Here is a 13,464-nt window from a genome sequence, read left to right on the forward strand (position 1 = left end):
ACATATCTGATCTGGCACAATATCTGATATGTCAGTAAGCCAAGCCTATTTTGATGGGCTGTGGTTTCAAAGAGTAAATACAGCTATTACGTTTGCATAAATGTGCAATGTCTCATACATTTATACGCTCCAGCTGGTATAACAAGTCATGGGGAACACATTCAGGGAAAAAAACTATTTTAAAGTGAACTGTCCCTTTAATTTAGTGTTTAATGTACCTTTAACAGTGAGGAGGAAGGGGGATAGACAGCTTCAGTGCTGAACACAATGAAAACTGCTGGAGAAGTAATTGGGCAAGAAAATAAACTGAAATAAAGGAGAGCACAGTGTTTGATCTGAACGGAAAGATTATATGGAATGTGTATTAACACCATTTCTGACTAATGTAACTCTTATTTAAACTTAAAGGGGCATAAAAACTAAATATTTTCTTTCATGATTCAGATAGAACATGGGATTTTAAACAACTTTCCACTCAACTTCTATTATCTAATTTGTTTTTTTCTCTTGGTATCCTTTGTTGAAAGAGCAGAAATGCACTACTGGTTTCTAACTGAACATATGGGTGGGCCAATGACATCGGTATATATATGCAGCCACCAATCAGCAGCTAGAACCTAGGTTATTTGCTGCTCCTGAGCTTACCTTTATAAACCTTTCAGAAAAGGATAACAAAAGAAGGAAGCAAATTAAATAATGGAAGTAAATTGGAACGTTGTTTAGAATTGTATGCTCTTTTCAAATCGCAAAATACATTTTTTGGGTTTCATATCCTTTTAAGACAACCTCCAGTGTCACTAATATCACTTACCATCCGTATTCTCTCATCTTCAAGATTCCCCAGTACAGCAGCAAATTCCTGTAGGGACCTCGCTGTAAAGACAACAAAAGGAAATCAGGACCTGACAGACAAGAAGATGAAGAAAATTTGATAATAGATGTAAATTGGAAAGTTGTTTAAAATTGTATGTATCTGAATCATAAAAGAAAAAAATGTGTTATGTCCCATTAAGTCACACACTATCCTAAAATGCATCTTCCCAACATCTCAGCATCCATATTACAAGAAAATTGTCTGTTTTCTCATCTTTATGCTGATTTTATAATATAAAACTGATTTCATAATGTTTTAATCCAGATAATTATACACTTAAAACACAGAAAAACAGAATTTATGTTTACCTGATAAATTACTTTCTCCAACGGTGTGTCCGGTCCACGGCGTCATCCTTACTTGTGGGATATTCTCCTCCCCAACAGGAAATGGCAAAGAGCCCAGCAAAGCTGGTCACATGATCCCTCCTAGGCTCCGCCTTCCCCAGTCATTCGACCGACTTAAAGGAGGAATATTTGCATAGGAGAAATCATATGATACCGTGGTGACTGTAGTTAAAGAAAATAAATTATCAGACCTGATTAAAAAACCAGGGCGGGCCGTGGACCGGACACACCGTTGGAGAAAGTAATTTATCAGGTAAACATAAATTCTGTTTTCTCCAACATAGGTGTGTCCGGTCCACGGCGTCATCCTTACTTGTGGGAACCAATACCAAAGCTTTAGGACACGGATGAAGGGAGGGAGCAAATCAGGTCACCTAGATAGAAGGCACCACGGCTTGCAAAACCTTTCTCCCAAAAATAGCCTCAGAAGAAGCAAAAGTATCAAATTTGTAAAATTTAGTAAAAGTGTGCAGTGAAGACCAAGTCGCTGCCTTACATATCTGATCAACAGAAGCCTCGTTCTTGAAGGCCCATGTGGAAGCCACAGCCCTAGTGGAATGAGCTGTGATTCTTTCAGGAGGCTGCCGTCCGGCAGTCTCGTAAGCCAATCTGATGATGCTTTTAAGCCAAAAAGAGAGAGGGGTAGAAGTTGCTTTTTGACCTCTCCGTTTACCGGAATAAACAACAAACAAGGAAGATGTTTGTCTAAAATCCTTTGTAGCATCTAAATAGAATTTTAGAGCACGAACTACGTCCAAATTGTGCAACAAACGTTCCTTCTTTGAAACTGGATTCGGACACAAAGAAGGCACGACTATCTCCTGGTTAATGTTTTTGTTAGAAACAACTTTCGGAAGAAAACCAGGTTTAGTACGCAAAACCACCTTATCTGCATGGAACACCAGATAAGGAGGAGAACACTGCAGAGCAGATAATTCTGAAACTCTTCTAGCAGAAGAAATTGCAACCAAAAACAAAACTTTCCAAGATAATAACTTAATATCAACGGAATGTAATGGTTCAAACGGAACCCCCTGAAGAACTGAAAGAACTAAATTGAGACTCCAAGGAGGAGTCAAAGGTTTGTAAACAGGCTTGATTCTAACCAGAGCCTGAACAAAGGCTTGAACATCTGGCACAGCTGCCAGCTTTTTGTGAAGTAACACAGACAAGGCAGAAATCTGTCCCTTCAAGGAACTTGCAGATAATCCTTTCTCCAAACCTTCTTGAAGAAAGGATAGAATCTTAGGAATTTTTATCTTGTCCCAAGGGAATCCTTTAGATTCACACCAACAGATATATTTTTTCCATATTTTGTGGTAGATTTTTCTAGTTACAGGCTTTCTGGCCTGAACAAGAGTATCAATGACAGAATCTGAGAACCCTCGCTTTGATAAGATCAAGCGTTCAATCTCCAAGCAGTCAGTTGGAGTGAGACCAGATTCGGATGTTCGAACGGACCTTGAACAAGAAGGTCCCGTCTCAAAGGTAGCTTCCATGGTGGAGCCGATGACATATTCACCAGGTCTGCATACCAAGTCCTGCGTGGCCACGCAGGAGCTATCAAGATCACCGATGCCCTCTCCTGATTGATCCTGGCTACCAGCCTGGGGATGAGAGGAAACGGCGGGAATACATAAGCTAGTTTGAAGGTCCAAGGTGCTACTAGTGCATCTACTAGAGTCGCCTTGGGATCCCTGGATCTGGACCCGTAGCAAGGAACCTTGAAGTTCTGACGAGAGGCCATCAGATCCATGTCTGGAATGCCCCACAACTGAGTAATTTGGGCAAAGATTTCCGGATGGAGTTCCCACTCCCCCGGATGAAATGTCTGACGACTCAGAAAATCCGCTTCCCAATTTTCCACTCCTGGGATGTGGATTGCAGACAAGTGGCAGGAGTGAGTCTCCGCCCATTGAATGATTTTGGTCACTTCTTCCATCGCCAGGGAACTCCTTGTTCCCCCCTGATGGTTGATGTACGCAACAGTCGTCATGTTGTCTGATTGAAACCGTATGAATTTGGCCTTTGCTAGCTGAGGCCAAGCCTTGAGAGCATTGAATATCGCTCTCAGTTCCAGAATATTTATCGGGAGAAGAGATTCTTCCCGAGACCAAAGACCCTGAGCTTTCAGGGGTCCCCAGACCGCGCCCCAGCCCACCAGACTGGCGTCGGTCGTGACAATGACCCACTCTGGTCTGCGGAAGCTCATCCCCTGTGACAGGTTGTCCAGGGACAGCCACCAACGGAGTGAATCTCTGGTCCTCTGATCTACTTGTATCGTCGGAGACAAGTCTGTATAATCCCCATTCCACTGACTGAGCATGCACAGTTGTAATGGTCTTAGATGAATTCGCGCAAAAGGAACTATGTCCATTGCCGCTACCATCAAACCTATTACTTCCATGCACTGCGCTATGGAAGGAAGAGGAACAGAATGAAGTATTTGACAAGAGTTTAGAAGTTTTGATTTTCTGGCCTCTGTCAGAAAAATCCTCATTTCTAAGGAGTCTATTATTGTTCCCAAGAAGGGAACCCTTGCTGACGGAGATAGAGAACTTTTTTCTACGTTCACTTTCCACCCGTGAGATCTGAGAAAGGCCAGGACAATGTCCGTGTGAGCCTTTGCTTGTGGAAGGGACGACGCTTGAATCAGAATGTCGTCCAAGTAAGGTACTACTGCAATGCCCCTTGGTCTTAGCACCGCTAGAAGGGACCCTAGCACCTTTGTGAAAATTCTTGGAGCAGTGGCTAATCCGAACGGAAGTGCCACAAACTGGTAATGCTTGTCCAGAAATGCGAACCTTAGGAACCGATGATGTTCCTTGTGGATAGGAATATGTAGATACGCATCCTTTAAATCCACCGTGGTCATGAATTGACCTTCCTGGAGTTAAACACCAAAAAACTCTAAGCCATCTCCGTGGAGATGTTGCCTGTACAACGGCAAAGAGAATGACTGGGGAAGGCGGAGCCTAGGAGGGATCATGTGACCAGCTTTGCTGGGCTCTTTGCCATTTCCTGTTGGGGAGGAGAATATCCCACAAGTAAGGATGACGCCGTGGACCGGACACACCTATGTTGGAGAAAAGAAACTTAAATAGCTCCACATGGATTGCAATCACCAATTTAATACTCACTAAGCAACCTCATAAATTTTACTGTTGCCAAAATAGCAATCCATATTTTTTTGCCTAATGCCTTTCCCACTCAACATTCATCCAGATTGGCATCATAAACAAACACTTTAAAAAAAGGAAAAAAAATTATTTGGTCACTTGTCATAGTTTATTTTGCCCTCTTTTCATGTAACTTAGCTCTGAAAATAGAGCAATTTCTAACTCTCAGACCGTTATATGCACCTTGCTCTGTTGTCTGCAATGCACACTAAAGCCCAGATAGGCTTCTCCAAATAAAGCAAATGTTGGGTGGAGTTAGGCTATTGATTGCAAAGAGGATGTTAATTTATTTTATAAACATTAAGACTTGGCTGATTTGTTATTCTATAAAAGATCCCTCACCTAATAGACTCATATAAGGCGCACTAGAAAACTTAGGTCCTGGCTATCAATCGAGAATTAACCCAAAGGAGTGCTATAATTTTTTTTTTTAAATAGTGTTCTTCACAAAGTCTTAAACTATCATTTACATTTATATATCATTTTTATTTTATTTGTATTATTTTTTGTAATTCTTATTTAAAAAGTGTTATAGTAGGGATAAGATATATAACAAGCCATTGAACTAGGAAGGGCTCAGTATATATATATATATATATATATATATATATATATATATATATATATATATATATATATATATATATATATATATATACACACACACACACATATATATACACACACACACATATACACACCCACATACATATATAAACACACACAGGCGTACCTCAGAGATATTGAGGGTCCAGTTCCAGAACACCGCAATAAATCGAATATAGCAATAAAGTGAGTCACACTTATTTTTCTCTTTCCTAGATATAAAAGTTATATTTACACTATACTGTAGTTTATTAAAGGGCCAGTAATCCTAGGAAATAATGTTATATAATTCTGCACATAGTGCAGAATTATATAACATTAGCTTAGCTCAAGATTTCTAAAGTGAGGGTTAAATGGATATGACGCAAAGAAAACAGAACCGCTCTTGGCTCTACTGAGCGGGTCTGTTTTCTTCTCCTAAGCGCATCTGGGTACGCTGTCTAATCACAGCCGGCCCGATCGCTCTATTAAAATCAATGTAACTCGCTACCGCTACCAGACCATATCGGGCGCACTGTGAATAGACAGCGTGCTTGTGATGCGCTTAGCAGAAGAAAACAGACCCGCTCAGTAGAGCCAGGAGCGGCGTTCTGCCTTTTTTTGTATGATATCTATTTAACCCTTCACTTTAGAAATCTGGAGGTAAGCTAATGTTATATAATTCTGCACTATGTGCAGAATTATGTAACATTATTTCCTAGGATTACTGGCCCTTTACGTGTGCAATAGCATTAAGTGGAAAAACAATGTACGTACCTTAGTTAAAAATACTTTACTGCTAAAAAATGCTATCATCTGAACCTTCAGTGAGTCATAATATATTTGCTGGTGGTGTGTAAATGTGTATTTATGTGTTTATATGTGTATGTATATATATATATGTTGGAAAAATGGCGCCGATAGGTTTGCTTTGCACAGGGTTGCTACAAACCTTACTTTTGTAAAAAGAGCAAAATCTGCAAAGCGCAATAAAGCGAACCGCATTAAAATTAGGTATGCCTCTCACTGGATTTTGGAAAAGGTGCTTTATTCAGCACAAAAATATGTGACGTTTCGGGGATCAATCACCCCTTCATCAGACCAAACAAAGGGGTGATTGATCCCTAAAATGTCACATATTTTTGTGCTGAATAAAGCACCTTTTTCAAAATCCAGTGAGTGCAAGCCTCTTCTCTTCTGTATCATCACTTTTTGCCTGCACCCTGGTTGATGCTATTTAAGTGGGAGTGCGCTTTCTCTGCTTTATTATATATACCTGTATGTATTATATATACCTGCATACACACATACACATATATAAAAAAAACAAGAAATAATCGACAGCTAAAACTGCAATTTCTAGACCTTGGCTCTCTTATATCTGGGTCCCCACTGACTTAAAAAACTGTTCCTTAAAATGGGCGGGACAGAAATATTTCCCATCCATATAGACCTTAATATAAGAAAAACACAAACAAACTCCCCCATTACTAGTTTTTGTGGAGAAAAGATTAATCCAAAATGCCATTTTAAGGGGGGGGGGATCCCCATTGACTTGATGAGATTACAAAGCAATAAACAATGGGTGGTAGAAAATTCAGAAATACAAACTATATGCTGCAAATATTGTACAAGATTTATTAAGAAACAACAGAATACAAAACATATCTTCCAAATTAAGCAGAAGAAGACTGAAGAATGTCTAACTTGTAATGAGTCGCAGAGGTATGCAGATTCTTTCAAAATGCAGCTTGACAAATCATAAAAACTGAAGAATTATAATGCAAAGCCTAATACGTGGATATTGCACTAGCTGACTGAACAGAAACTTGCTGAAGGTTATAAGCTTTTATGATACACTAAACAATCCAAACAGCAATAGTCTGATTCACTGGAGCACAGCCTTTCCTTTGTCCAAAGGGAATATCAAAAAAGCATGTTTTACAAAAATCCTTAGTTCTTTCCAAGTAAATACAAAGACATCACACCACATCAAGCATATGTATGTATTGACCATTAAAAGAGTTTTTGTCTGTACAAAAGGTGAAAATGACAATCTCTTTATTCATGTGACCACTCTAGAAATAAACTCTTATACTGTACTTATACATTTTTTTCACCAAGAAAAATAAGATGATCCGCTGAAACACCTTGAAGTTTAAAAACTCGTCTAGCGAAGTAACAGCAAGATGAAAAACAATCTACAAAGTAAGGAACAACAAATTTACAGACTGTTAAGTTTTAAAAGGGGTTGACATCAAAAGCAGACAAAACCAAAAGGTAAATCCCAAGGATGGAAATAGAGGGGGTTTGACAAGCAGAAAAGCTTTAAAAAATTAAAAAATAAAAGTGACTAATCAATTCCTCCACGGCTTATTTTACACCAGTAATTGCAGAGATTGCTGAAACTTGAACCTTCAGGATTGACAAGCTTAGGCCTTTTTTGGTTTCCATAAAATAGAAATAGAGTGGATGCAGACACTTGAACAAAACAGAGTTTCTGATCATCACACCAGGCACCAAAAGTATTCCAAACTATATAATTAACTGAAGAAGTAGAAAGCTTCATGGCCTGAGGCATTACATCTATAAGATTCTTTGAAAGTCCTAACTTCTGAATGCACCACTCAGCATCCATATTCTGAGGAAATAAGATTGAGGCTCTGGATAAAATTCTGGCACTTGATAAAGTAGACCCAGAAGAGCTGGAAGATTTCTTAGAGAATCCACAGCCAGTTTGAGTAGCAGAGGTAAGCAAGGCCTTCTGGGCCACCAAGGCAGAACTACAATGACTGTTGCCTTGCCTTTGACAATTCTTTGAAGAACCCTTGAGATAAGGGTAAAGTGAAAAAACACATATGCTAGGCTGAAATCCCATTTTTGGGATAACGCATCTATAAATTTCTGGATGGATAAAGTCTGAAAAACTGATCCATCTGATGATTGCATGTATAAGCCATAAGGTCTATTTCTGTCTGCCACATATTTAGAATGTATTCTGAAGAATTGAAAGCCAATTTAGAAAATCTGCTTAAAGGTTGTCACAACCAGAAGATGTACTGCAATGATAAAAGCCAAAATTTTCTGGAGCCCATGAAACAAGCTTTGCTTCCTGGAGAACACTTGTACCCTCTTGATAAATTCAAATAAGCTTGGACTGTTACATTGTCTGAAAGGACCATGACTTGTCATTTATTTTTTAAAGGTTAGATGAGCCAAATGAATGGCCCTTAATTCCAAAAGATTGGAAGGAAGAGACAACTTTTACTGACCACTTCTGTTGAGCATACTTTTGTACATATTTTGTACATGTGTCCATCGTAAGACCCAACTAATCAAAATACTGAAGTTAACCTCCATTCAAAAGATTTTTGTAGCTTAGTCACCAATCCAGGGAAACTTTTACCTTCTGTGAGACAATAATCTTGTGATTTAAAGGGACAGTCTACCATAGAATTGTTATTGTTTTAAAAGATAGATAATCCCTTTATTACCCATTCCCCAGTTTTGCATAACTAACACGGTTATATTAATACACTTTTTACCTCTGTGATTACCTTGTATCTAGGAACCTTCTTCCAGCCCCCTGATCACATGACTGTGACTGTTTATTATCTATTGTCTTAAATTTAGCATTGTTTTGTGCTAAATCTTAAATAACCCCCTGTGCCTGAACACAGTGTTATCTATATGGCCCACGTGTACTTTCTGTCTTTGTGTTGAAAAGAGATTTAAAAAGCATGTGATAAGAGGCAGCCCTCAAAGGCTTATAAATTATCACATGAGCCTACCTATGTTTAGTTTAAACTAAGAATACCAAGAGAAAAAAGCAAATTTGTTGATAAAAGTAAATTGGAAAGTTGATTAAAATTAAAAGTCCTACCTGAATAATGAAAGTTTAATTTATACTAGACTGTCCCTTTAAGGGCATCAATCTTCTCCAATTCATTAGAAAATGACACTGGGCGTCCCTCATATTCCAAAGTGCCCAAAAGACCGTAGGAATTATTGCTAAAATACTTCCCAGAAGGCTCATCCAGTATCTCATAGATAGATAATGATAATAAGACTGAACAGATTGGACTTGAGACTTCAATTTTATTACTTTCTCTGGAGGCAGAAAACAGAGTTTTGAACAGTGAATTAAGCCCCTAAAAACTGCAACTCTTGAGACAACTGTAGCTGAATTTTCTTCCAATCGAGCAGCCAACCATGTTGACTTAGATAGTGAAGAACTAAATATTGATTACATTTTGCTTGTTCTCTTGAACAACCAGGATGTCGTCCAAGTAGTGAAAATTTGTATTCCTCGAAGATGTAAATTTGCGATGCCGCGCTGCAAAATGTAGATAATGCTGATGACACAGTTTGATTGGGATATGATAATAAACATCTATTAAGTCTATGCTGACCAAAAAGAAACTTGGAGGCTTTCATTTTTTTAAGACTTTAACTTGAAGAAAAGAACTAAGACGCTTGAGACCCTGAACAGGTCTCCAAGTATTCTTTTTCTTTGGAGCAAAAAAAAGATGGGAGCAAAATCCTCTTTGTCTCTAAGCCAAAGGAACTTCCACTATAACATTAAGTTCCAGTAGAGTAGAGACAAACTCTTGAACAGACAAATTTTTCTGAGGATCTGTAGTAAGAGAGGACTTTAAAAATATGATTTTCTTGGCAAAATTGCAAAAACTCCATAGAAAAAAAAACTCTCTGTATTATTTCCAAAACCCAGGCATCTGAAATAGAATGTAGCCAAAAATTACCATCAGTCTGTCTGCGCTGAATTCTAGACACATTTTTAAGCAAAAGTTGTCAAATGGCAAAATAAAGAGGTTTACTTTTGAAGCTGCATCTACCTTCCAGTGTTTCAGCCACAAGGCTCTCTTTACCAGGTTTGATGTAGCCAAGGATCTGACATTAATATTTAATACATTTATTATCATCTCAGTAACAAAAGGACAAATAAACATGCAGATTTAAAAAAAAAAACACAATAGAAATTACATCTTCCTCCCTCAAAAGAAAGTTAACTTTCAAATTATCATTCCCTATGTTAAGAGCTTTAGTAGCAAGAAACAAAGGTAATATCACTCTTAACATAGCAGATTCCTGGGGGGACCCTAAATTTATGCTTACCTGATAAATGAATTTCTTTCATAGTGGTGAGAGTCCATTATCCATTACTCCTGAGATTTAACTCCTGGCCAATAGGAGGAGACAAAGATTCCCAAAATTTCTAAGATCACTTGATCCCTCCCACCTCACTGGTATGCTATTCTAACTTATATCAAAGCAAGGAGAAGTAGCAGAAAGCAGGTAGAAAAGGGCAAAGCAGGGAACAGAGGTGCAAGAAATTTTTTTTGTTGTATTAATACAAATGGGACTGTCACCGCAATGAAATAAATTAATTTATCATGTAAGAATAAATTTTGTTTTCTTTCATAAGGTGGTGAGTGTCCACAATCCTTTAGTCCTGGATACTAATACCCAAGCAGTGAATCCCATGAATAATTTGGGAAGAACAAAAAAAAAAAATGTTAAAAAAGGCAGGCACCCAATTCCCAGATACTGCTGCCTGGAGGGCTTTCCTACCAAAAGCCACTTCAGAAGAAGCAAAAATATCTAAGTGATAGAATTAAGTAAAAGTATGTAGCGATGACTAAGTTGCTGCCTTGCAATTTGTTCAAGAGAAGCATCATTTTTAAAAGCCCAGGAAGTGAAAGCTTATCTGGTAGAATGGGCTTTAATGTGTTTTTTTGGGGGAGACGTATACACCTCCAAGTAAGACTTACAATTTAATAAAACCAAGGACAAAACAACAGACTGTATCAGTCAGGAATCAAAGAATGTTTCTAACTGTTACGAGTGAACAGCCCAGTCGGCTAAAAACGCTTAAAACGGTATGCCTTAGAGAACTGACAAATTATAATACAAATGTCCGTATTAGTCCAATATATCCGACCTATGTTTCGCTGGTATATAACCAGCTTTTTGGTTTTAATAAATTGTATCTTACCTTATCCTGGGATCCCTGGAGTTTCCTTTAGAGCTGTGGGGCTATATACCTGCCTGTGTAGTCATTAAGAGCTTAGTAATAGCTCTTTAAAGTGTAAGTACCTTTCCTTATGGGTTGGATGCCCTGGTCTTAACGGACTTCACTATTGTATTTTTTTTCCTCCTCTCTATATTACTACGCAAACTTCTACAATCAAGCATTTTGGGACATTACTCTATCCTGGTCCCGCTTTTAGCTTGGACTCTCAAACATATCCTTATTTTGTATACACTGTGGTTTATTTTTTATTATATATATATATTATTTGTTTATTTTCTTTAGTTTTTTTAGTGTATACTTATGTCAAGTATTTACTTTATTTTACTTGTCACATTAACTACTACTCTGCCAAAGAGACAAAAAAAAACATATATAGCTCTAGCCCAATACAGAATCACAGATGCAAAAAGAAAGTTTATGCTTAGATGATAAATTATTTTCTTTCGGAATGATGATGGTCCACAGTCCTCCATTACATATGGGATATACTGTATTTCCCGCCATAAGGAGGAGGTCAAGAACCCATACAAGAGCTTTAAAACTCTCTCTAAGTTTTACGTATTGCTGAGTAGAGAATTGGAAAGAAAGGTAGGAAAAGCAAAGCACGGTCTACAGAGGTCATTAGAACTGTCGCCCAAAAATTTAAATGGACGGGGTCTCTGGACCATTATCATTCCGAAAGAAAATAATTTATCAGGTGCATAAATTTTGTTCTCTTTCATAAAATGATGATGGTCCACAGTCCTCCATGACATATCGGATTAATACAAAACCGATCGTCTATGTTACAGAAAGTGTGGGACAATTTTTCTGGCAGTTCCTATTTAGCCGACACTGCGGCCTGGAGGACCTTCCTGCCAAAAGCTACTTGTGATAAACTCTAAAAAAAAAGTACGCAGATAAGACGTTGCAGCTTTGCAAATCTTATAAAAGAAGCATAATCTTTCAAAACCCAACAATGTTACTATTGCTCTTGAAGAAAGAGCTGTCATACTCTTAGAAAGGTGACCTTCCCACCATCAAGAGAGTCTTGAATCCCTTTTTTTTTTTTTTAGTTAAGAGGCGAAAGGCTACCTTAGTAGCTTTCTGCCCCTTACAAAATTTAGTAGTAAAAAAAAAAAAAAAAAAAACTAGAATTTTGTCTGAAATCTTGCTTGGAGATAGTACTTCAAAGCATTAACTACAATCAGATTATGTAATCTCAGCTAGGATCTGAATACATGAAGGAACAACCATCTCTTGAAAATATAGCCTTCACCTTGTGAAAAGTATGAAAAGTAGAATCACACAACAAAGTTAACATTTTAGAAACTCACTTTCTCTCTACAAATATACCAACCCTAATTCTTGGGGACTTCAACATTCCCATTGACAACCCGTCTGCCCCTGCTGCCTCTAAACTTCTTTCACTCACATCCTCCTTCGGTCTCTCACAATGCACCCTATTCCCTACCCACCGTGATGGACACTCCATCGACCTGGTATTTTCCTACCTCTGTTCTATATCTGACCTCACCTGTTGCCCTTTTCCCATTTCACACCATCAACTGGTCACCTATAATATTAATACAACAACTAAACCCACTTCTCCATCCCGCCCCCACAGCTGTAGAAATCTACATGCTGTGGATCCGCTCCAATTTTCAAAAATGATTCAAGATCTCCTCCCTCACACGTCCACTATAACCTGCCCTGATCTTGCAACAAACCACTATAACAAAACTCTCTCCTCTGCATTAGACACACTTGCCCCTCCCCAGCTGCGCAAAACATCACGCCGTCAGTTGCAGCCCTGGCACTCTCAGCAAACACGCTATTTGCAAAAATGCTCCCGTACAGCTGAGCGTGTCTGGAGGAAAACGCACTCTGAACCTGACTTCATACACTATAAGTTTATTCTTCGTTCATACACTTCTGCCCTTCACTTAGCCAAGCAAATATACTTCTCTTATATCTACTCTTTCCTCAAACCCTAAATGACTCTTCTCCACCTTTAACTCTCTCCTCTACCCTCCTGCTCCACCCCTCTCATCTGTCTTTAGAGCTCAAGACCTGGCAGACTACTTTTTAAACAAAACACGTTCTATCCGGAGCAACATCCCAACACCAACCTGCAATATTCCATCAACAGGCCCAGTTACTCCCTCTGCCACCCTCTGCATCTTCCATCCAGCCACTGAGAATGAAGATTCCTCTTTACTATCTTCCTCACGCCTCCCTACCTGCCCGCTCGACCATATCCCTTCCCATCTAATACCCTCCCAATCTTCCACCCTCACTCCTGCTCTTACCCACATCTTCAACCTATCTCTTTCTACCGGCTCATTCCCATCTTCTTTCAAACACGCAAAAGTCACTCCCATACTCAAAAAACCTTCCCTTGACCCTAATTCTCCTGAAAGCTACCGCCCCATATCACTGCTT

At 38.7% G+C, this 13,464-nt stretch overlaps 1 protein-coding gene across 2 annotated transcripts in view; it reads right to left on the reverse strand.

The window, feature by feature from the left end:
• The window catches only part of ARHGAP26 (Rho GTPase activating protein 26), a 1,495,203-nt gene that overhangs the window by 1,203,911 nt on the left and 277,828 nt on the right, over positions 1-13,464 (reverse strand). For both annotated transcript variants that reach the window (XM_053717161.1, XM_053717160.1), the window contains exon 3: positions 812-873. In XM_053717161.1, the coding sequence (XP_053573136.1) occupies positions 812-873 (62 nt within the window). The remainder of the gene's footprint in view (positions 1-811; positions 874-13,464) is intronic.

This window comes from Bombina bombina, chromosome 6 (assembly GCF_027579735.1).
Source record: "Bombina bombina isolate aBomBom1 chromosome 6, aBomBom1.pri, whole genome shotgun sequence".
Taxonomy (NCBI): domain Eukaryota; kingdom Metazoa; phylum Chordata; class Amphibia; order Anura; family Bombinatoridae; genus Bombina; species Bombina bombina.